Source organism: Micromys minutus (genome assembly GCF_963924665.1).
Source record: "Micromys minutus genome assembly, chromosome: 29".
NCBI lineage: Eukaryota > Metazoa > Chordata > Mammalia > Rodentia > Muridae > Micromys > Micromys minutus.
In genome coordinates this window covers 3,225,720-3,248,565 of record NC_137964.1, presented here as the reverse complement: position 1 = coordinate 3,248,565, position 22,846 = coordinate 3,225,720, and the positions used below count along the sequence as shown (strand labels likewise).

The 22,846-nt window shown below is 45.5% G+C and overlaps 2 protein-coding genes across 2 annotated transcripts; one reads left to right on the top strand and one right to left on the bottom strand.

The window, feature by feature from the left end:
• The first annotated feature begins 46 nt into the window (after positions 1–46).
• Positions 47–22,372, top strand: CCZ1 (CCZ1 homolog, vacuolar protein trafficking and biogenesis associated). Its single transcript, XM_080940872.1, has 15 exons — positions 47–204; positions 1,305–1,402; positions 1,503–1,596; positions 2,842–2,919; positions 3,275–3,322; positions 4,615–4,698; positions 7,705–7,880; positions 10,459–10,540; positions 13,371–13,432; positions 13,610–13,721; positions 17,663–17,696; positions 18,251–18,368; positions 19,209–19,367; positions 19,745–19,872; positions 22,038–22,372. The coding sequence occupies exons 1-15, from the start codon at positions 91–93 to the stop codon at positions 22,091–22,093; spliced, it is 1,443 nt and encodes a 480-aa protein (XP_080796998.1). The 5' UTR covers positions 47–90; the 3' UTR covers positions 22,094–22,372.
• On the bottom strand, positions 7,291–7,497 carry LOC308439393 (protein transport protein Sec61 subunit gamma-like; the record flags this gene model as incomplete). The annotated part of the gene is made up of 1 exon (XM_080941184.1): positions 7,291–7,497. One exon carries the CDS (start codon positions 7,495–7,497, stop codon positions 7,291–7,293), a length of 207 nt encoding a protein of 68 aa, XP_080797310.1.
• Positions 22,373–22,846: the final 474 nt, after the last annotated feature.

Here is a 22,846-nt window from a genome sequence, read left to right as displayed (position 1 = left end):
AGGTCTGGGAAGGCGGAAGTGCGGTGTTCCCTGAGGCTGCGGTCTCTGAGCGGGCGGAGGGGAGCCTCCTGAAGTGGGGGCCGGGCGGGAATGGCGGCAGCGGCGGCCGGAACGGGGACTTGGGCGGCCCAGGAAAAGCAGTTCCCGCCGGCGCTGTTGAGCTTCTTCATCTACAACCCACGTTTCGGGCCGCGCGAGGGAGAGGTAAGCTGAGGGGACTGCGCGCCGGCGTCAGCCGCAAACCGAGGAAGGTCCCCGGACCGGCGGCCGGTGTCAGTGCTCAGGAGCTGCAGGGTGCGTCCGGGACGCGGCCCCTTTTAGGCTCGCCCGCTCTGACCGAGCCTGCTCCGTGCCCGCTGTTGCGCCGGGTGGGATGTGCCCGGCGCCCGACAACGCAGACCGGTCCTGTCAGCGAAGGTCCGTCAGGTTAATCCCTCCGCCCGGTTTGACTATCGTCCCTTCGCGTCAATTCTGGGCGATTAAAACTGAACTGTCTTCTCTCTTGGAAATCTTCGATTGCAAAGCTGGAGCCAGAATGGTAGAATGTAGCTCCCAGAGGAAGGAAAACGAAACAAAAGGAAAACTTGGACGAGCTTCAGAAAGTTAATCTCCCCCCCACCCGACCCACCACTACCACCAAATTGATGTTATGAGAGTTTTTGTTTACTCTGAGTTGAGAGTGGCGACTTTCTCAAAAAACCAAAAACAACAACAAAAAACGTCTAGAGCTGTGTTTTGTTGCAAGCAAATCACAGGCCTATTTAGAGGCTGTCAGTCCAAGTGCTCTTGAACCAACGTGGTGCAATTGTGGATTTCGTATTCCTGTACACGTACATACATGCATCTTCTTTGTGAGGGTTGGTGACACATGGGAAGAAACCCAAGACTTTCATTAAACTCATCTTGTACTACTGATGAATTGTGATTTGGTGAATATCATAATTGCCTCTTACACTGACGGGTTACAGTATTTACAAAATCACAATGAATTAATTCTGTTTTTTTTTTTTTTTTTTTTTTTTTTTTGTGGGGGGTGCGTTTTTTCTTCAAGACAGAGTTTCTCTTTGTAGCTCTGGCTGTCCTGGAACTCCCTCTGTAGACCAAGCTGGTCTTGAACTCAGAGACCCTCATGTCTCTGTCTTCAGAGTGCTGGGTTTAAAGGCATGTGGGTTTTCTAAAGACATTTTTAGGTTTTGTCCTTATCTTCTATAATGGAACAGTTGGATGTTAAGCTCAACACTTTCAGAGTTAAGATGAATAAATCCTGACATTAATGCTGTGTTTCTGTTTTCTTCCTGTGTTAGGAAGAAAATAAAATTTTGTTTTACCATCCAAATGAAGTAGAAAAGAATGAAAAAATTAGAAATGTTGGATTATGTGAAGCAATTGTACAGTTTACAAGGTAATAAATAGTTTACATATATTTTTTGTTTGTAGAGACTGGTAAATTCTTTCAATTTACACCATGTTTAAACCGTGTTTTCAAAACTCTTTTCCACTAGGACTTTTAGCCCATCGAAACCTGCAAAATCTGTACATACACAGAAGAATAGACAGTTCTTCAATGAACCAGAAGAAAATTTCTGGATGGTCATGGTATTTACATACACAGTAATAGTAGAGTTTTGGGGATTTTATCCTTAGGAAACACAGTAAAATTGGTTGCAATTTCAAAATTAAAATGGTTATTGAGATTGGGGCTAAATTTTAAAAGACTTTCTAGCCAGGCAATGGTGGTGCATATCTTTAATTCCAGTGCTCAGGAGGCAGAGGCAAGTGGATCTCTATGAGTTCGAGGCCAGTCTGGTCTGCAGAGCCAATTCTAGGACAGCCAGAGTTAGGTGAAAAACCCTGTTTCAAAAAACAAAACAAAACAAAACAAAAAACAAATAAACAAAAGAAAGGAAGAAACAGACAAACTTTCTTGGAGCTCCATAGTAGAGTGCTTGCTCGGGTTCTTGAATAGACAAACAAACATCTAGTGGTATAACGTACTCAATAATTTTTGTGTATTTGTGTGTGGTGGAGGTGGGAAAGTCACCATTGTGTGCCTTATGTATGGCAACCTTGGGTGTCATTCCTCAGGAATCTATCTTGATTTCTGAGCAAGGTCTCTCACAAAGATCCGAGAGAGCCAAGTGTGCTTGTCTGGTTGGTCAGCAAGCTCCAGGACTCCATCTGTCTCCGACTCCCTCGCTCTAGGATTGTGCTCCCATAGCCCACGTTTGTTTGCTGGCAGGATCTCACTGTAGAGCCCTGGCTGGCCTGGAGCTCTCTTTGTAGATCACCTGCTCTGCCTCCTGAGGACTAAGAATGACTGAATCACATGGGTGCTAGGAATCAAATTCAAACCCCAAGTCATCTCCCAGTCCTCCTAATTATTTTATTTATCTATTTCATTTGTTTGTTTGTTTGTTTGTTTGTTTTGGCAGGGGGTGGTAGAAGGCAACTAGAGAACGTTCTCTACTCCCACCATGTTGGTCCTAGGTGTTGAAGTCCAGGTCATCAGCCTTGCAGACAAGTGCCTTTACCTGCTGAGCCATCTTTCTTCTTGTTTGTTTTGTTTTTGTGAGATAAGGTTTCTGTGTGTAGTCCTGGAACTCTCCCAGTAGACCAGGCTGGCCTTGAACTCAGCGCTTCCCCTGCCTATCAATCGCTGGGATCAAAGGCGTGCGTCCGTGCTTGTTTAGTGTTTTATTGCTGGGGTTAGAACCCAAGCTCATGCTGGGAAAACATTCTACCACTGAGCAGTATTCCCAGCCCCAGATTTTTTAAAAGTAGAAGAAAGTTGAAAATGTCTAATCATATCAATATCTAATTTCTGTTTATCAAACTTCATAGGTTGTTCGGAATCCTATCATCGAAAAGCAAAGTAAAGATGGCAAGGCAGTAGTGGAGTACCAAGAGGAGGAACTGCTGGTAATGTGAGGCTTCTTATCTCATGCTTTTAGGAGGCTCCTGGACATGTCTACATTTAAATAAGTAGCTGGTAGGACCTTCTTGGGCTTCATAGGAAAGTTTTATGTCTAGTGCTTACTCTCACATAATCCTCTAAAAATACTTAGGTGCCTGTCTCACTGCTTCCTTTTGCTGGTCATCTGTGTGTGAAGCCCTTCTAACAGAGGCTTATTAGTTTGCAAATTTGAATTTAAATACCTGTGATTTCAGCGTACAGCTACCGTAGGACCAAGTTTATAGTACGCATGTGCCTTTGCCAAGAGTTGTCTGTTGCTGTGCCCTGGGGTCCGGTGAGATGCTGTTTTCTTGTTTGTAGGACAAGGTGTACAGCTCAGTGCTGCAGCAGTGCTACAGCATGTACAAGGTAAGCCTACGCCCCGGCTTGCCCCATCTGTGTGTGTGTGCGTGTGTGTGTGTGTGTGTGTGTGTGTGTGTGTGTTTGGTGTGTATGTGTGATATATATAACCTGCTCAGTTCATATAATGTTACTTGTATATGTGAGTTCAGAGCTGACCACTTGGTATTGGATAACCCTTGGTAGGGGAAGGTTATGTATCCTTGTTTCCCATGGTCTTTAATCCAGGGTTGAGCTCCATGAGATTTCTCTCCTCCATGTTATGTCTGTTGGTGGGGTCCTTGTTCAGATCTTGTTTGGACAGCCATGTTGATGAGATTTCCTGGGTGTAGCGTCTCTGACATTTGTAGGAGATGCAGTTTCACAGTAAACTCCCTGTTCCTCTGGACCCTAGACTCTTTCTGCCTCCTCTTCCGCTATGATCTTGAGCCTTAGGTACAGGAACCGTGTATCAGTTGGGGCTGGGCACCACACAGTCACTTCTTTCCTGCATTTTGATCAGCCATGGTTTTTTGTAATGTCTCCTTCTGTTGCAAGGAGGTGCTTCTTTGCTGAGGGTGAGACTGTACTTAATCTGGTTGGACACTGGTGAAGGACATGCAGGATCTGACTGGGCTGGCATTCTCCTTGAAATCAGGGTCTGTCCACTTCATCTAAGGATAAGTTTGGGAATGTTTACAAACAGTCTTGTTCTGTTTTGCTTTCTGAGACAAGGTTTCTCTCCGTAGCCCAGGCTGACCTCAAACTCACAGTCACCTTGCCTCAGCACCCTGCTTTCTGAGGCTGCTGTACCTGGCTCTAAAAGTAATTCTTTAATCCTTTGAGGTACCGAGGATTAAGCCTAGGCAAATGTTCTCCATTTGTAGCTACATTCCCAGTTTTAACATTTTTATTTTATTTTTAAATTTATTTATGGTGCCAGAGAGATGGCTCCGTGGTGAAGAGCCTGTATTGCTCTCCCAGAGGCCAAGCTCAGGTGAGGTCTATAGCTCCAGCTGTTCGGGAGTTTGAGCCCAGACTCCTGGGCAACACAGAAGCCTTGTACTCTCAAAAGAAACAGACGGACAGAAAGATAGACAGAATCATTAAGCGACCTTATGAAAATACTGGTGTCTATCACTTAGTGTATTGTTTAGAAAGTTAGATACAATTTTACACAATTTATTTCTCATAAATACTTCCTATGCTTAAAAGTACCTGGGGGGTGTTACTGAACCTGCTAAAAGGTGAAGTAGAAGAGCCTGTTAGGTTGAGTAGCACTGGCCATTGACTTCATTTTCCATGATGTTTCACACTATTAGCTTTTTAATGGGACCTTTCTGAAAGCCATGGAGGATGGAGGTGTCAAGCTCCTAAAAGAAAGACTGGAGAAATTCTTCCATCGGGTAAGTGTCCTAAGTTTTATTTATAACTTTAGTAATACCTTGAGAGAAATGTCAGTAAAGCTGGTAATAGGAGTCATTGGCTGACCACTTACGTGGTCTGGATAAGACCCTTAGTTGGCCCACAGCACCACAGGGAAAATGTTACAGAACAATACAGAGACGGGAGAAATACACACACACACACACACACACACACACACACACACACACACACACACACACACACACACGGCATCGGTGTTTTGCCTGCACGTGTGTGAGGGTTCCAGAGGCCCTGGTATCGAATCTGGGTTAAGTGCAGTGCTCTTAACCACTGAGCCATCTTTCCAGCCCCAGTTTTCTATTATACTTTTAATTGTATGTGTATGTCTGTGTTCGAGTATGTGCACATGAGTGCAGTGCTCTTAAAGACCGGAGGAGGATGTTGGATTCCTTGGAACTGTGAGCTCCACTCGTCCCATAGGTGGGCTGGGGACCACTTCACTCCTATGCAAGAGCAGTGTGAGTTCTTGGCCACCGAACAGCCTCCAGGTTGGTTTTGTTAAAGATATAAAACCTTGAATGAAGCAAAGAACCTGAGAATTGTTAATGCAAACCCAGAGCAGTGAAGAGATCCTCAGGCCTGAGATCTAGCCTGTTGGAACAGAGCCTCCTACCTCCTTCCAGGGCCCCTGGAAGCAGCTCCAAGACATGTCTCAGCTTAGTCTTGTGCATCTCTGTGTGTTGTAGGGAGGGCTTACTTCAAAGGCCGTCTTACTATGTGGGTGGGGTTAGAGTACAAACAGTAACCCTTCTGTCTCAGCCTCCCAAAGTGCTAAGATTACAGATATGAGTTGTCACATCAGCTTGTGTTAGCTGTTGTCCTGGCAGGCCTCATACATTACTAACTCAAGGAAAAGGGTTTTGACTGTTTTGGTGGTTTGAATGAAAATGGCCCCCATAGGCTCGTAGATTTGAATACTTAGTCACCAGGGAGTAGCATTATTTGAAAGAATTAGGAGGTATAGCCTTGCTGAGGAAGTGTGTGGAGTGGGGTGGGCTTTGGAGTTTCTAAAGTGGTGGCTCAGGCCTTTAATCCTAGCACTCAGGAGGCAGAGGCAGGCTGATCTCTCTGATCTGGTCTATAGAGTGAGTTCCACAGTCCAGGCTACATAGAGAGAAACCCTGGGTCCAGAAAACAGAAAACAACAAGAGCCCAAGCCAGTCCCAGGGGCTCCCTTCCTGCGCTCTGGATTCAGATTCAGTACCGAACGGTCAGCTGCTCCTCCAGTGCCTGTCTGCCTACGTGCCTCCATCCCTTCTACCGCAGTGACGATGGCATAAACCTCTCAAATTGTGAGCAAGGCCCAGTGAAGTCTTTATCAGAGTGGCTGTGGTCTGGTGTCAGTCACATTCAGTGAAATGTCCCAAGAGCTGAAACTCTAGCTGGTTACCCGCCTCTTTCATTGTGCTGTGGGCTTTGTCTCAATTGCTGCAGCATCTGTCAGGTCCAGTTTATAGTCAAGTAATACTTCTCCGTTTATTTTTCTCCACCTAAAATACCTCTTGTCTTACTTACTGTTCTATTGCTATGAAGAAATACCATGGCCAAGGCATATAAAGAAAGCATCTAACTGGGGTTAACCCAGGGTTTCTCCATGACCTTCATGGCAGGGAGCATGGCAGCAGGCTGGCAGGCATGGCACTGGAGCAATAGCTGAGAGCTTATATCTGATCCACAAGTTGCAGGGAGAGAAAGAGCTGGGACTGGGGTGGGGTTTGAAGGTCAAGGCTCGACCCCAGTGACACATCCTCCAACAAGGCCACACCTCCCAATCCTTTTCAAAATGCAAGGTCCCACAAATTAGGGAACTAGCACTCAGGAATATGAGCCAATTGGAGGTCTTTCTCATTCAAACCACCGCCACTCCCATACCTGTTTTTGTGGTGTTTATTTAACTTACTGTTGTTTGTGCTCCTGTAGCCTGGGCTTGATTTTGGGTGTCTTTCTCAGTTCTTTATGCACTGAGGCAAGGCTCTGCCAGAGGTCATTATTTCAGCGAGTGTAGCTGGCCAGCTTGCTACATGGACCTCATGTCTCTGTCTCTGCCTCCCACAGCTGGGACTGCAGGTAGCCAGCCCCCCACCCGCCCGGCCTTTTACCTGGGGGCTGGAGATCTGAACTGCAGTCCTCGGGTGTGTGGCAAGCACTGTTAGCCTCTGAGACATCTTGAAAGGTTTCTCACTTTAATGACCATAAGTCACTCTGCCATCTTTCTCAAACCCTGCCCTATTCTCATTGCTGTCCTGAGTAAACTGTTGTCCTGACGACACCCTTGTGAATGGCACAGTTGTACTTGTGGATTCCTAAGAGCTGCATCAGCACCAAGTGCGGCTTTCAGCTTTTGTATTTCAGGATTGGGATTGACGTCAAGTACAGTCACTCTTTTTTTTTTTTTTTTTTTTTTTTTTTTTTAAAGTATTTTAATTTAGAAATAGAAATCCTCATAGGAAGGTGGAAAGAAACAAAAAGCAAAAAGCATCCAGGCAACATTTTACTTCATGGGTTTGTCACCCCTTCACTGGTTCACTAGTCCCAGGATAAGGAAGGACTCAGCCTCCCACAATAGTGTTATTAATAGGGATGTGGATCAGTTTCACAAAGAAGCCAGTGAATCCCATGGTAGCAAATCCTATCACTGTAGCCATGACAATCTTCTGGAATTCTTTTCTGTCCAGTTTGGTGCATCTCTTAACCAGACAAAGTGAGTCCTTTACAATCTGCCAACTTGGCTCAACCAACTGCATTACCTGATCCATGTTTGTGGAATGGTGGTTTGAGAGGGTAGAGACACGTAGCTTAGGAGAGACTTGAGCCCAACGGAACAGAGTACAGTCATCTTGACTTACTGCTGGTTGGGCTTGTCCTTGTGCTGTTTGTCAGTGTGTGGCTGTGTGACATAGCATCCTGATGTGAGCACGGTACCGAGTGTGCTGTTGTTAAGCTGGTATCTGTTTTCCCCACAGTATTTGCAGACACTACATTTGCAGTCATGTGATCTACTTGATATTTTTGGTGGAATCAGCTTCTTCCCGTTGGATAAAATGACTTACTTGAAAATTCAGTCCTTTATTAACCGAATGGAAGAGAGCCTAAGTGTAGTCAAATATACAGCATTCCTCTACAACGACCAACTCATCTGGTAGGTACCCTGTGGCTTGGCCTGTAGGAGATGGAGGTCAGTAATAATAAACACAGCAGCAACGGGCTGTAGTTGGTCTGTCTGTCACACAGAAATAACAGCAGGGACATCTGCAGGAACATTCTTCATGGAATTAGAAGGAGGATAATTTAAAATACAGCTGGGGTAACAAACAGTTAAAATTACCAAGCAGAGCTGCTTAAAAATAGAGCCAAGACTGACATGTCCCGGTAGCTAGAGCCCTTGCTGTACAAGTGTGAGGATCAGAGTTCAAATCCCCAGAACCCACATAATTGCCAGGTGGGTGTGGTGGAGGAAGGCAGAGACGGGATCTCCAAGGCAAGCTAATCTAACCATGTTAGTGAGCTCTGGTGTGAGGAGAGGCTCCCTTAATGAATAAAGCACAAGAGCAGTTGAGGATGATCCCTGGTGTTAACCAAGTGTACAGTTTCCCATGCATACCTGCACATGTGCACCTACATACATATAAAACCATGAATGCATACATACATATGTACATGCATACATTCCACACATACATGAAAAGTGTCTGGAAAAGGGGAAGAAGAGGAGGAGGAGGGAGCTGTTTTCATTAATGTCTCCAGCAAAGACAGCTGGGGTGACAGCTGAAAGGCCACTGAGCATTGATGTAAGACAGCAGAGCACTACACATAAGCACAAAGCAAGTTGGATAGAGTAAGAGTACATGTATGCACAAATGAATTGCCGAGATTTAAGTCAGAAAAAGTTTCTAGATTTTTATTATTATTGTGTGAGGATTCATGTGTGGGCGCACTTGCTACAGCACACATGTGGAGGTAGAGGACAGTCTGTGAATTCTGTTCTCTTCCCAGTCCTTGGTGGGCCCCGGGCCCACCCTTAGGTGTGTCACCAGGCTTGCATAGCAAATGCCTTTACCCACTGAGCTGTCCTGCTGGCCCTGATGAATGTTTTATTTTACTTCTGGGTTTTATTTTTTGAGATAGGGTCACACTATGCAGATTAAGCTAGTATATAACTTGTAATCCTCCTGCCTCAGCCTCCATCCCCAGTGCTTACTTGTGTCTCAAAAAGGAAGTTGTGTCTTGAACCTGATTTTGGTTTTACTTTCTCTTCCTCTTTATCATCTCAGTTACTTCTGAAAGAGAATGTTGTAATGTCCATGTGCTTGATTTAGAAATTCTATCAGCTACCACTCTTCCTTCTTCACACAGAGTGTCTATTTCTGCTCTAGGGCTCCTAGAGGACACACTTTCATTTTTTAACATTTATCTTTATGTTATTTATGCGTAGAGGTATTTTGCCTGATTAAGCCAGGCTGACTGGTCAGCGAGCCCCAAGGTGCTCCTGCCACACCTAGACTTTAACATGGGTGCTGAGGATCTAAACTCAGGTCCTCATGCTAGCGTGGCAGGCACTTTACCCTGAGCCATGTTCCCAGCCCCTGTCACATTTTAGATGTGGCCAGGACTCATGAGAAAGCAGAGGGTAGTGTGGGAGATGACTCAGTATATTGTCTAGTGAGGGCATCTCAAAGAAGGGCAGCAGTTGTGTGCAGGGAAGGCCAGAGTTCATTTTAACATGACAGGCAATGGGAGAGGTGTTCATGAAATGTTATCGCAGGATTTTTTGGCCTCCTTGTTTATCTCTTGTCCCAAAACAAAAACCCCTTCAAGGGTGGACGTCTACCAGTTCCCAGCACTTTTCTGTATTACTGACTCATTTTGAGATGAGACTTTGCCTGAAGCTTATTTCTTTCTCTTTTTTGTCTACACTAAAACCTAGAGAACAAATATCACATATACTTCTGATACCTATGGTCAGGTTATGTATCTGTAGCATAGGGATATTTTCTAGAATGTGGTATTCACTGTGCAGGCCAGGACAGCAGGATGTCATTCTAGAATGTCACATGTGTTTACTACTGTTCCCTAAGTAACCCCATATGGATTTCAGCCTGAAAGTCAGATCTGTTGGACTTAAAAACTTAAAAGTGTACATGCATGCGCAAGTGTGGGTGTGTGTGGTGTGCAGGTGCACACATTTTCCTCCACTCTTCATTGGTTCCAGGGATCAAGCCCAGATCACCAGTCTTGCAAAGCAAATAAATGCCTTTAGTTGTTGAGCCTTCTTGCTGGTCCTGTTGGGGCTTTTGTTTTGAGTCTTATTTAAAATACAGGACTGTGGAGCAGTAGCTACTAGCAGGTCAGCATGCAGTGCCAGCACTTGATCTAATGTGTTTCCTTCCTGACTTCCCAGCTGGAGGACCCGCAAGTCCGATTTTTGTTTGAGCTCTGTAGTGAAGGATGGCCTTGAACTCTTGATCCTTCTGCTGTAACTTCCCTGGCGCTGGGCTCAGAGCTGTACACCAGTATGCCCATCTTGTTTGTTTTTATTTCAGTGCTGGGATTGGGTCCCAGGGCTTCATGCTAAGCAAACACTCTTACTATATCCCTATATCTTACTATATCCCTACCCCAGCATCTTCATACAGTACAGAGACAAACACTTACTGCCTTACTGTAGAGCAGAAAAGAACAATTCCAAACTTTAACCCAGTGCTTTCCTGATGTTTCAGGAGTGGACTAGAACAAGATGACATGAGAATTTTGTACAAATACCTCACCACCTCACTGTTCCCCAGGCACATCGAACCTGAGGTATGATTGCACTCTGCAGACACACAGCAGGTGGGGGAGGGGCACTGGGTGTGATGTGCTGGTCAGCATGCAGTGCTGGGCACAGGTCACTTCTGCGACGCTTTATGATGGTATTTGCTACTCAGTGATACTAGCTATGTATTGATCCGTCACACATAAAAATATGTGCCATCCTTCCTGAGATTGTTGTGTTCACATGCACTGTGAGGAGCAATTCACTGGGGAGAGAGAACTGAGTCTTAGGTAGCACAGAGACTCTGAAAATGTCAGGGGTCTGTGAGGGCCCTGCCCAAGTCTGCAGTCTTCCTCTGTGATCATGAAAGATTGTCAGAAGGCGGCTTCCTGCCTGGCTTGCTTTGTCACCCTTGTACTTAATTCTCCAACTTTCCACAGAAAACATTAAACACCAACGTTCTCCCCAAAGTATCCTTTTGTAGTTTAATTAGCTGAAAGTGAAAAGTGTTTACAGCCCATGAGATCATTATTTTCCTTTGCTCTGTTCATTTGCAAGCTCTCCTTTCGCCCTCATCCCACCTTTGTTCTCTCTCTAGCATTTCAGGCCTTGATTTGAAACAATGGAACAACCTCTGATACATTCAGGGGTACTTGCTTGCAAACACAAGGCCCTGGGTTCCATCCTCAGCACATCAAGGAAGCAAACATTGAAAGAGAGGTTTAAGACTGTTCCCTCCAGAACTTAGCTTTTTCTAGGCAGTTGGACAGAGCAGCCAACAGCTGAGCACTTACTGTGCACCAGCTGCTGTCCCCAGTGTCCAGCACATCTGCAGCTCCTCATAACCTTAGTAGCAAGCCCACGACTTGGTTACACTGAGCACCCAGCCAAGATGTGTTAGCTTCTCATTGCTCACAGGGTACCTGAGGGAAACAGCACAGGGCGGGAAGCCTGGTTTGTCATAGTCTCAGGTTTCAGGCAAAGGTTGGCTGCTTGCACGTGGCAGAGGCTACCTACCTCAGGAAAAGCAGAGAGAGAGCAGCCAAGGATAGATATATCCTTCAGGGGTGTGCCCAGTGACTTACTGCCTTCAACAGGAACACATCTCAAATAGTCCATTCATATTCAGTCATAGCTTTGCATTCATCTCTGGATGAGCTTGGCACCCACAAGGTCCAGTCCTATGTCAGCAGCACTGCCAGCTAGACCAGGTCCATAGTACACAGGTCACTGAGGGACAGTCTCCATTTAGACCACGCAATTGTCCAACAAAGATGTGGCCGAGCCAGGACTACTCTGTCGGTATCAATGCCTTTCTTTCGTCCTTTTTTTTCTTTTTCTTTTTTCTTTTTAAGATTTATTTATTTTTATGTGGGTACATTGTCACTGTCCTCCGACACCAGAAGAGGACATCAGATCTTATTATAGATGGTTGTGGGCCACCATGTGGTTGCTGGGATTTGAACCCAGGACCTCGGGAAGAGCAGCCAGTGCTCTTATCTGCTGAGCCATCTCTCTAACCCCCAAAGCCTTTCTTACAAGCACACCCTTGAAGGAACTACTTTGAATACCTGTCAGCCTTTGACAACTCAGTACCACAATAGAAGATTTTTATCCATCATGTGATTACATGCTTGAAGAACAGTGTGTAAAGCAGAAAGCTACAACACAGCATGGACATCTGAATTCATACATGTGAGATCTGACATAGATCAGTAGTGGATTGTGTGTTTTTTTCACCTCTGGTAATACTATGCATCAAGGATATTTTGAAGTTATATGTTACAGCCAGAAGAGCATCAAATGTTTTAAATTTTTTACTTTGTTTTATATGTATGGGAATTTTGCCTGCATGTATATCTGTGTTATCATATATGTGCAGTGCCTAAAAAAGCCAGAAGAGGGCACTTGGACCCTCTAGGACTCGACTTCCAGAATGTTGTGAGCTGTCCAAGGTAGATGCTGAGAATCGAACCCAGGTCCTCAGGAAGAATAGTCAATGCTCTTCCCCCAGGCTGCCTCTCCAGCCCTGAAACAACGTGTTCTCTGCGAAATCAAAGCATAGCATGCACAAATCTTCAAGGAGACTTAGTGTCATGGCTGAAGACACACACACTGACCCCAGACAAGCCTGGTGTGGACATCTGCCATCGATGTCCAGGAGCTGCATCTGGGACTCTGAGCTCCCACACATAGGATGGGAAGAAGACAGTCTCCATGGGGTGCTGTGAAGAGACATGAAGAGCCTTAGGCCACATGGAAATCCAGTTATTGTAGAACTGAAGTTGTCTGTGGGATTAGATGTAGATGAAGTTAGGATATTCTGGTTAAAGTTGTCGGTTCTTTATGTTTTCTTGTAGTATATTATATTTTCTTTGAAAATGTCATACATGTCGTGTACATGCGATACGTATCTATATTAGCCACAGCCACCACCACGACCCTCTGTCCACTTCCTCAGGACTCCGCAGATCGTTCCCTCCTGGCTTCCTGTCCGTTTTCCATTGTTGTCTTATTACTCACGCCTCTCTCCCTCCCATCTTCCAGCTCTTACATTCTTCACCTCTCTTCCTCCAGAGCCTTAGATGGGGGAGGGGGACAGAAGGGTGACGATGGCCGCTGTGCTCAGCACTCTGACCTGGTTATCAAGTCCCTGCCTTAACTACTACTCACCGTGGGAAAAGCTTCTCTGGCCAAGGTTGAGAGTAACACGGGCAAACACATGTATTTTAAGAATGTGGTTTCCTCTTATTTATTTACTTTCTGGGTGGTGAGGAGTGTGGGAAATAAGTTTGAGACCAGCTAGCTGGTGGGAATTCTGTTGTCACTGAGTAAAAAACAAAATGTAATTGTTCTCAACACTCACTGTGTTTGCAGTTGGCGGGAAGGGATTCCCCAGTAAGGGCAGAAATGCCGGGAAATCTTCAACACTACGGAAGGTAGGACTTCTGCTGTTTCCAGTGACATTACACTGTCTTTATGGAATTCTGATTTGGTGTTTACCAAATGGCTAGCATCAACAGAAGGTTGATATCCATTGGTTAGAAATGTGTTTTGTTTATGCTATGTTTACAGTTTACCTCATTGATTGAGTCATCTCTGTGTTTACTTTTAAGATTTCTTACTGGACCTTTGAACCTTAATGATCCTGAAGCAAAATGCAGATTCCCCAAAATTTTTGTAAATACAGATGACACTTATGAAGAGCTCCATTTAATTGTTTATAAGGTAACAATTGTTTTCCCTCCAGTGTTACAGATAAATGCTAAAGCATACCTCCCTTGCATGTGTAGACCAGCACCAGTGAGAACCTCCTAAGTGTTTCTTGGGAAAGGCGTTGCAAGTTCTGTAGTTTCTGTAAAACTCAAAAAGGGGTGTTCTTCTGCAGCAGGAAGTTGGCTTTCAGCCCTTTTAGGCAATTTTGCTACTAGTGAAAGAATTGCTGACTAAGGTGGGATATTCAAGTGTCCAAAGTCCCGAGTGCTGATACTCAAGGTGTGAGAGGGCCTGCCTCAGAGCACAGATGCACAGCCACACTTCAGCCAGCCCTGCTTCTGCTCTGACAAATGTAAGGCTGCATATGTCTCACAGTGCTTCTTGTAAGAATGGGTATGTATGTGTGTAGGTTGAGTTTCCATTTGGAAAGAGGCCTCACTGTTTGCCTAGAGAGCAACTCCTGAGAGCAAGCAATCTTTATTTCTGCCTCCTAGTAGCTGGGACTGCAGGCATGTGCTACCATGTTCGGGTAGTGTTTCTCTCTCTCTCTCTCTCTCTCTCTCTCTCTCTCTCTCTCTCTCTCTCTCTCTCTCTCTCTCTCCATACCTCCCTCCTTCCTTCCCTCCACATTTCTCTCTATGAAGTTGTGGTGCAAGAAAGAAAAGTGACCACAAGTTTGTCTTCTGTCATACATGAAACTAACAAATACATTTTATTTTAATTCAAAGGCTTAGAAATTATGTTTCAGGTAAACAAGGGATGTCACAGCTTGTGTGAATCCTTTCCCTGTCTGGAGAGTGAAATGATTAAAAGCAATGCCTGAGGGAAAGCTGAGGGTAGAGAAGGCTGCAGCCTAGGTTGTGAGGAGACAGAGTTCAGAGCAGCCAGCTAGGCCAGGTGTGGGAAATGACCCTGGAAAGAGGGTTAGAGGGTGTCTCTCTTCCTGCCTTTGCACACAGACAAGCCTGCAGCTGAGCCTGTGAGGGACACTGAAGGCTGAGAGTGTTTAACAGAAAGTGACAAAGATGAGCGTCTGTGCCTAAGAAACAGGCTGCCTCTTCCTTGAGTGACCTCTAATTGCAAAGTTCAGGAACCCTTAGGACTATTTTCACTTTAGACACCAACTGCTTTCTTGAAGTATCTCCAAGATCACCTTTAAGGCCAGCAGTTCACAGGGAAAGCAGAACTCAGGCAGTTATGCTCATAGGTACAGCCTATCACGTCAGTGGCAAAGATGGACATCAGTCTAGGGCTGCAGAGTGATTAAGAAGACAAGCTGTAGAGACTGGAGAAATGGCTCAACGGGTAAGAGCACTGACTGCTCTTCCAGAGGTCCTGAGTTCAATTCCCAGCAGCCACGTGGTGGCTCACAGCCATCTGTAATGGGATCTGATGCCCTCTTCTCGTGTGTCTCAAGGGAGAGACAGTGTACTCACATACAGTAAATAAACAATTTTTTTTTTTTTTTTAAAAAGACACAGGCTCTGTAAGAATGAGGGCCGGAGTTCAGACCTCAGCACCAGCATGACATGATCTCATGTGCATCTTTCCAACCCTAGGGCTGTAATAGGGAAGTCCCAAGGAAAAAGGGTTGTTGGAGCTGCTAGCTGCCAAGTTAGTTGAAGAACTACAACAAAACCCCTCTGGCTCCAGGTCTAGGAATTCCTCTGCCTCAGAGGAATAAGGAAGATTGATACCGTCCTCTGTCTCCATGCATGTGCACACCCCTGCACACACATGCCGCACACAGCTGAGAAGAGGTGTGTGCAGCTGGGTCTGGAGGTCAGCAGACTGGCCCCCTTTGGACAGCACCGCAGATCTCTGCAGTGGACGAGGGAAGGGCACGGCAGTGATGCTCTCTAGGTCAGTTGTCTGGCCTCCACATGGTCAGCCTTCGTCCCCAGCTCTGCGTGTGTCAAGCTGACACTGAAGGACTATGCAGGGATAGCCACTGCAGTTTGTTGTAGTTGAGATTCCTTTGTGTGCGGTGTGAGGGTGAGGCCATCGTGGAATGATTTGGAGGACTTGGAGAATTGAATTCCCAGTAGAACTCTTTATATGGGTGTTTCTGTGTGGATTTTTTTTTTTTTTTAAAGAAACAAGGTCTTGCTATGGCGCTTTCTAGGTTGTCCTGGAACTGTCTTTGTAGGTCAGGCTGGCCTCAAATGCACAGACATTCACCTGCCTCTAGAGGCCTCCCAAGTCCTGAGATTAGTGTGCCACTCCCCCTGACTCTGTGAGGTTTTGAGTTATGAGTTTCTTGTTGGTGGTCTGTCTTGTTCTTCTTTTTCTTCTTGAGGCTATTTCGATAGTTTGTGTTTTTCTCAGGAATGTATGCACTCTGTATTAACCAGTTTGTTGGCACACAGATCTTCACGATACTGACATGGTTTTACTCCTTTGCCTGTGGAGTTGATAGTGTGCTATTTCTCTTTGATTGTTGATTCTGGTAATGAGTCTTCTGTCTTTTTTATTTTTTTGTAATTCTAGCATGTGAAGAGGTTTTTCATTCATGTGTTTGTTTTTCCCGAGAGCCAGCGTTGGCTTCCTGTGTTGTCTCTCTTGCCTGTTGAGTCCTTCCTGCTTTGACTGTTATTACCCCTCCCACTGTTTGCTTCAGGCTCTGTTTGCTCTTTTTTCTAGGGTCTTTGGATGTGAGCTTAGGTCATCAGTTTCAGCTCTTTCTTCTTATTAGTCCTTTGCAGTTATAAAGACTGTCAGTGTTCACACAGGAGCTTTTGTAACACTGTGTGGGTCTGTGCATGTGAGTGCAGCTGCCTTTAGAGGCCAGAGCTGCCAGATTCCCCTGGAGCTGAGTGTTGTGCTAGGACTAAGCCCAAGTCCTCTGCAGGGGCAGGACATGCTCCTAACTACTGAGCCACCCCTTCACACCCCATTTGCTTTCTTCTTTTAGACATGATCTCATGTAGCTCAGACTGCCCTTGAATTTGCTTTGTAACTGAGACTGCCCTTGAATTCCTGATCCTCCTGCCTCTATCTGGTATTACAAGTGCGCACCAACATGCTTGGCAATTTTAGCTTTGTTTATGGTCTTGGCTGCTGTTACTTGCTAATGTCATAACTGCAGTTATTTGCTGGATTAAAAGGAGGCAAGATTGTAGTGATGTGGTCTCTCCTTAAAGTTTTTAATGGAAAGTGTCAAGTGTACACAGAGGGACTAGAACAGTGAAGTCCCAGGCATCCAATGAAGGTGAATTATCCAGATGCCAATATTTATTTTCGTTTTCTACAGGGTCTCTCTGTGTAGCCCTGGCTGCCCTGGAACTCACTATAGAACAGGCTGGTCTCAAACTCAGAGATCCACCTGCCCTTGCCTCCCTAGTGCTGAGATTAAAGGCATGCGCCATCACCTCCCAGTTTAAGATGCAGTCTGTCCTCTGTCCCTTGTATTGTTTTACTCTGAGAGCACTCTTAAAGGGTCATTCAGACAGACATGCTCTCATAAAGAGTCAGGCAGACAGATGCACCCACTTGCACACTCTTAAAAAAAGAGTCAAAATGGACAGAAGAGCACACCTTTTCTTTAAAGATGTTTTTATTTATTATATATGAGTACACTGTAGCTGTCTTCAGACACACCAGAAAAGGGCATCAGATCCTGTTACAGGTGGTTGTGAGCCACCATGTGGTTCCTGGGAATTGAACTCAGGACCTCTGGAAGAGCAGCCAGTGTTCTAACCGCTGAGCCATCTCTTCAGCTCACTGGGAGCATTTTAAGCTATGCCACTTTATTTGTAAATGCTGTGTCCCTGACTAATGAGGCACCGTGGAACCACACGCAGCCCCCCTTCGTTATCAGCCGCTGTGCTGTCTGCCTCCGCACTGGTCTGCTTGGCTCAGCTGTATCTTCTAAGACAGGCTCACCACATTTGCTCACAGCGCTCACTCTTTCTCTCTCTGAACTGCTTGTAATCTCTGGTTTGTCTCTGCAGGCCATGAGCGCAGCTGTGTGCTTTATGATCGACGGTAAGTGCCCGAGTGGTCTGCTTCAGCCTGCCTGGGTCTGTTTTCATCACTGCTCCTCATTTGGAACCTCTGCCACCTTTGTTGACCCCTGTTAGCATGCACTGATGAACAGTAGGACCACTGTCTCCCTGAGCTCTCTGACTGGGTGGGGGTGATCCCTGCCCCCCAAGGACTCAGGGCTAAGTGGGGTGTGTTTGAGGTGAATCTAGCCACCCTGACTCCAAGTGCTATGTCCTGTGCATTAAATAAATATTTGACCTCCTTAGGTGTTTCTGGGGTAGCCATTGTGCCACTACTTAAGATATATAAAGCCTCTCCTCACAGTGAAAAGGCTTCATGTTAGCTATAACCTGCTCTGGCTTTATCTTTCTGTTCCGTTTGGGAGGGACAGGGGCTTCTGAATGTTTGCTTTGTTCTGTGATTGTCTTGACCTTATCTGATTGGTCCGTAAGTTTTCCACTGGAACTGTGTCAAGTACTGAACAGTGACATGAGCAGGAGTTGTTGGGCACAAAGGACAGCAGCGCTGAGCACAGTTTCTTTCACTCCCGCCAGCCTCCACACACCTCACACTGGATTTCTGCCGAAGACTGGACAGCATCGTCGGGCCCCAGCTTACAGTGCTGGCGTCTGACATCTGTGAGCAGTTTAATATCAACAAGAGAATCTCTGGGTTTGTACTGCTTCGTGCTCGCTCTTATAGACCAACTGCTTATGGTCAGGTTTCCGAGGCTTATACTGAAGGGTGTGGACAGCGTTACCACTGGGGCATTTCCTCCAAATCTAGAAAGCTCGGTCCCTCTGTCATGTGCCCTAGGAAAGGGAAAGGTAGGTCCCGGTTAGAATGTCCATTTTACATCACCGAAGAGGCCGATGCAGTTTAACGTGGCTTTCATTGAGGATAGTGCGAAGTCTCACTCACACGGTGAGCTGCAGTCACATGGCTTAGCACTGTGCATGGCGCACACATGCATTCCCACCACGGAAACAAGTGAAATGTCAGTCTCCTAACCAGGGTCAGCAGAGCGCTCTTACAACAGCACAGGTAGTCAATTAGTTGGACTTCATGGACAATGTACTTTTATTTTTTAAAAAAATCACATGTAGGGGAAATATTTTTGGTTAAGAAGTAAACTTTTGTTTCTCTGAAGAATTTTATTTTATTAGATATCACATTATTATTGGCTGAAGCATTGGGCACAGCTTACTGAGTGCTTGATTTGAATGCTATCGAAGATAGGGAGCCTTTCTATAGTCATGTTCACTGTGCGTGTATCTAGGCCAGAGAATGGTTTGCAGGCATTGCTTCTCTCCCTCCACCATGTGGGCCCTGGGTTCCGGTCTTCAGGCTCGGTAGCACATGCCACCCTGTCATACAGTTTTAGTTTGTGAATTTTCTGTTTGTGGGGTCTCCTAGACAAGGCCCCGTGTATTGAAGGGTGCCCTTCTGTGCTTTCCCACTGTGGCCATGCAGTGGAATAATCATTCTGTCAAATGGGCCATGTCTGTACAGGTCTGAAAAAGAACCCCAGTTCAAGTTCATCTACTTCAACCACATGAATCTAGCAGAGAAGAGTACGATTCACATGAGGAAAACGCCCAGTGTGTCACTCACATCCGTGCACCCGGATCTAATGAAGATTCTAGGCGACATCAACAGCGACTTTACCAGGTAATTCCAGCAACTCCTCAAAGTAGGTGTTGCCTTTCTGAGAATAGATTTAGAGGATTTTCTTATCTTATGTGTTTGTTTACATGGGACTCACTGTATAGCCTAGGTGGTACTTAAACACAAGATCCCTCTGCCTTAGCCTTCCCTTGGCTGGAATTACAGACATTCTAGCATGCCTACCTAAAGAACTTCCTTTAAACCAAGTGGCCTACAGCCCTTGAGAAGGGGCTTAGCCTGAGCTACTCATGGGCGCTGTTTCCACATCACAGGTGACTATTTATGAGTATAACTTAGTGCCATTTCTTGTTCTGAATTCTTTTTCTCCTCACAGTTTAGCTGTGTACATAAAAAGATCCCACTCTGAAACTGTCTTACAGAGCAGATGAAGATGAAGAAATCATTGTGAAAGCCATGAGCGACTACTGGGTTGTTGGGAAGAAGTCTGACCAGCGGGAACTGTATGTGATTCTTAATCAAAAGAATGCGAACCTGATCGAGGTCAATGGTAGGTGGGACCTGGTATCTCAGTAGAATTTTAATGCCACTGATATTTCAAATTATCTTTTCCCTGTGTTAAGAAGCATTATAGACCCTGCACGGTGTGGTGCACACTTGTAATTCCAGCTGAGGCAGGAGGATCAGGTACACAGCCACACAGTGCGCTTGAACTCAGTTTGGACTACAAGAGTACCTGTGATATGTATGGCCTAGTGGGCACAGGGGTGTGCTGACACACAAATTGTCCTCTGACCCCATGCATGCATACCACATCCCTTACACACACACACACACACACACACACACACACACACACACACACACACCCGGAAATTTACGTTCTTTAAAAGGGAAGTAAATTGGTGAACTGAAGCAATGGCTCAGGTTAAGACCAAGGTTAGTTCTAGCACCCACAATGGCTTACAAGCATGTGTAAGCCATTTTCATGGGATCTAATACCCTCTTCTGTCCTCTGAAGGCATCAGGCACACATGGGGTGATAGATATGTGTGCTCACAAAGCACATTGACATAAAATAAGAATAAACATTAGAAAGCAAATAAACAGGGACTGGAGAGATGGCTCCAGAGGATTAGAGCCTCTGCTCCTCTTCCAGAGGACTCGGGTTTGGTTCCTAGCACCACATGGCCGCTCACAACTGCTCTGAAAGCAAAAGCTCCTGGCCTTTGATCCCAGCTTTTCAAGAGGCTCATGCAGGAGGATCAGAACTTCAGAGTCAGTCTGGACAATTTATGGAGTTTCTACCTTGGATAAAACGGTGGGAACGAGACGGTGTTAGAGATCGGGTGAGGGACGTTGCCCACTGCTACAGCTGCCTAGCATGGCCGAGAGCCCAGCCTCAGTCTCCAGTGCAAACACAACCCAGAACGTGACTGCTAAGGTCCAAGCATTTTATGAATTTCAGGTTTAAAGAGAAATGTATTTCATGCACAAGGTGTTTTGCCAGCGTGTGTCTGTACCCACCCACCGTGTGTCTGGTCCCTGAGGAAGCCAGAAGAAGAAACTGCAGTAATAGACAGTTGTAGGCTGTTCTGTGGGTGCTGAGAACCAAACAGGTCTTCTGTAAGAACTGCAAGTGCTCTAACCACTGAGCTGTATCTCCAGTCCCCCATTACATGTTTTTATTTCTCCTGTGGCGTGGGAAACTTAACAGTGCCTAAGAGAAAATTGTTTTCTGAAGTGCTACAAACGAGAATAAATCAGCAAACAGTGCACAGCTGTACTGCGTACAAAGGCTCTTCTGTGTCTGCACGTGAGCAGAAGTGTGCAGCCTAGCTTTCTGGACAGCGTGCTCTAGCAGCTGCTTTGTGAGTCTTAATGGACGTTGTCCTCATGGGGTTGGGCCTCTCCACTGCTCTCTGTGGAGTGGTGCTAAAAGCAGGGGACATAACAGGTGGGGGACATATCCCATGAAGCTCATTGTAAATGAAATCGAGGGTCTTACATCTCTTCTTTTGTTGGTTTGTTTTGGGTTTTCGTTTTGTGTTTTTGAGACAAGATCTTCCATCTGGCTGGCCTGAAAGTTGCCATGTAGAACAGTCCAACTAATGTGATTGCAGGCAGCCTCACTGTGCCCGGTGTTAAGACATTTCGTCTCCATCTGCATTAGTGTTTGTGGGCATGAAAAGCATCAGTTACTGCAGGGCAGAGATAAAACCGGAGTTTGGAGGGTGGGGTGGAACTCAGTGGTACAGCATCTGCCTGGCGTACTCAATCCTGGGCTCTGCACCACAGAGAGAAAACAAAGTGAAGTCAGTAAAAACAGGTGATTATCTCTGGAAAGCCCTTGATTCACATCTCACGATTACAGCCAGGGTTTTTGTACATCCCATCAGCTTCTTAAGAGAATCACACATCTAATGCTCTGACCCACGAGTATCTCAGGCACTCCTCAACCAATTCTTTTAGACCAAAAAGAAAGTGGTATTTCCAGTGTGTTGTGGGACACGGAGGTCTGGGGGTTTGTAGGTTTTCCCTGACTGCCTCATGTTGGTTGATTATTGTGTTACTGTTGCTTAAGTCAGAATTAATGCAGACATTTACTTGTCTCCTAACTTCATTCCCAAAGAACTGAAGCTACCAACCGTAGGGCCCAGCCCCCCAGGAAAGGAGCTGTGCTCCCTGACACACTGTTTTCTGTTTTTCCTGCAGAAGAGGTGAAGAAACTCTGTGCCACACAGTTCAATAACATCTTCTTCTTGGATTGACTCTAATGGCTCACCAACACATCTTTAAAAACCTCAACAAACCTTTTTTACCGTTACAACTTACTGGTCATGATAGTGCCTGGGTCAGTGACGATAGTAAAGCAATACCTGCTTTGAAAATCAAATTTCTACTTGGTCTGATGACTCCCTGAGGTTTTTAGATGTTAAATATTTATGTGGAATTAAAGGTAGTCAGCTGAATGTCATTCAGTTCTGCTGACATTATGTGGATATTTTACTGGGAAATAAGACTAATAAATTGTTAAAGTTTTTAAAAAACTCTGGTTTCCTATTGAGTCTTATGTTGCTGGGGCTTTGTCTGCACTGTTCAGCAGGGCTCATAACTTCTGGTCGGGGCTGGGGACAGGCTCAGCAATTAAGAGCACATGCCTCTCTGGCAGAGGATGAGGACTTAGGTTCAGTTCTCAGCACCTTCGTTGGGCAACTCACAAACTCAGGCTGTTCTAAGATAGTGGTTCTCAACCTTCCTAATGCTGAGATCCTTTAATCCAGCTCCGCATGTTGTGGTGACCCCCCAACCATAACATTATTTTCATTGCTACTTCAAAACTGTAATTTTGCTACTGTTATATGAATTGTAATGTAAATATCCAATATGCCCCTGAGAAACTCTTAAAGGAACCACTGCTCTAGGGGATCTGATACCCCTTTGATCTCCTTGGTACCTGTACTCAGGTGTACATACATTTGCACATACACATACAATTGAAAAACAAAAATCTTAAAAACAAA

Coding starts and splice junctions, on each gene's coding strand:
- CCZ1 (XM_080940872.1), top strand. CDS start 91: ATGGCGGCAGCGGCGGCCGGAACGGGGACTTGGGCGGCCCAGGAAAAG. Junction 13,433..13,609: donor AATCTTCAACACTACGGAAG/GTAGGACTTCTG, acceptor TTTACTTTTAAG/ATTTCTTACTGGACCTTTGA. Junction 13,722..17,662: donor TCCATTTAATTGTTTATAAG/GTAACAATTGTT, acceptor TTGTCTCTGCAG/GCCATGAGCGCAGCTGTGTG.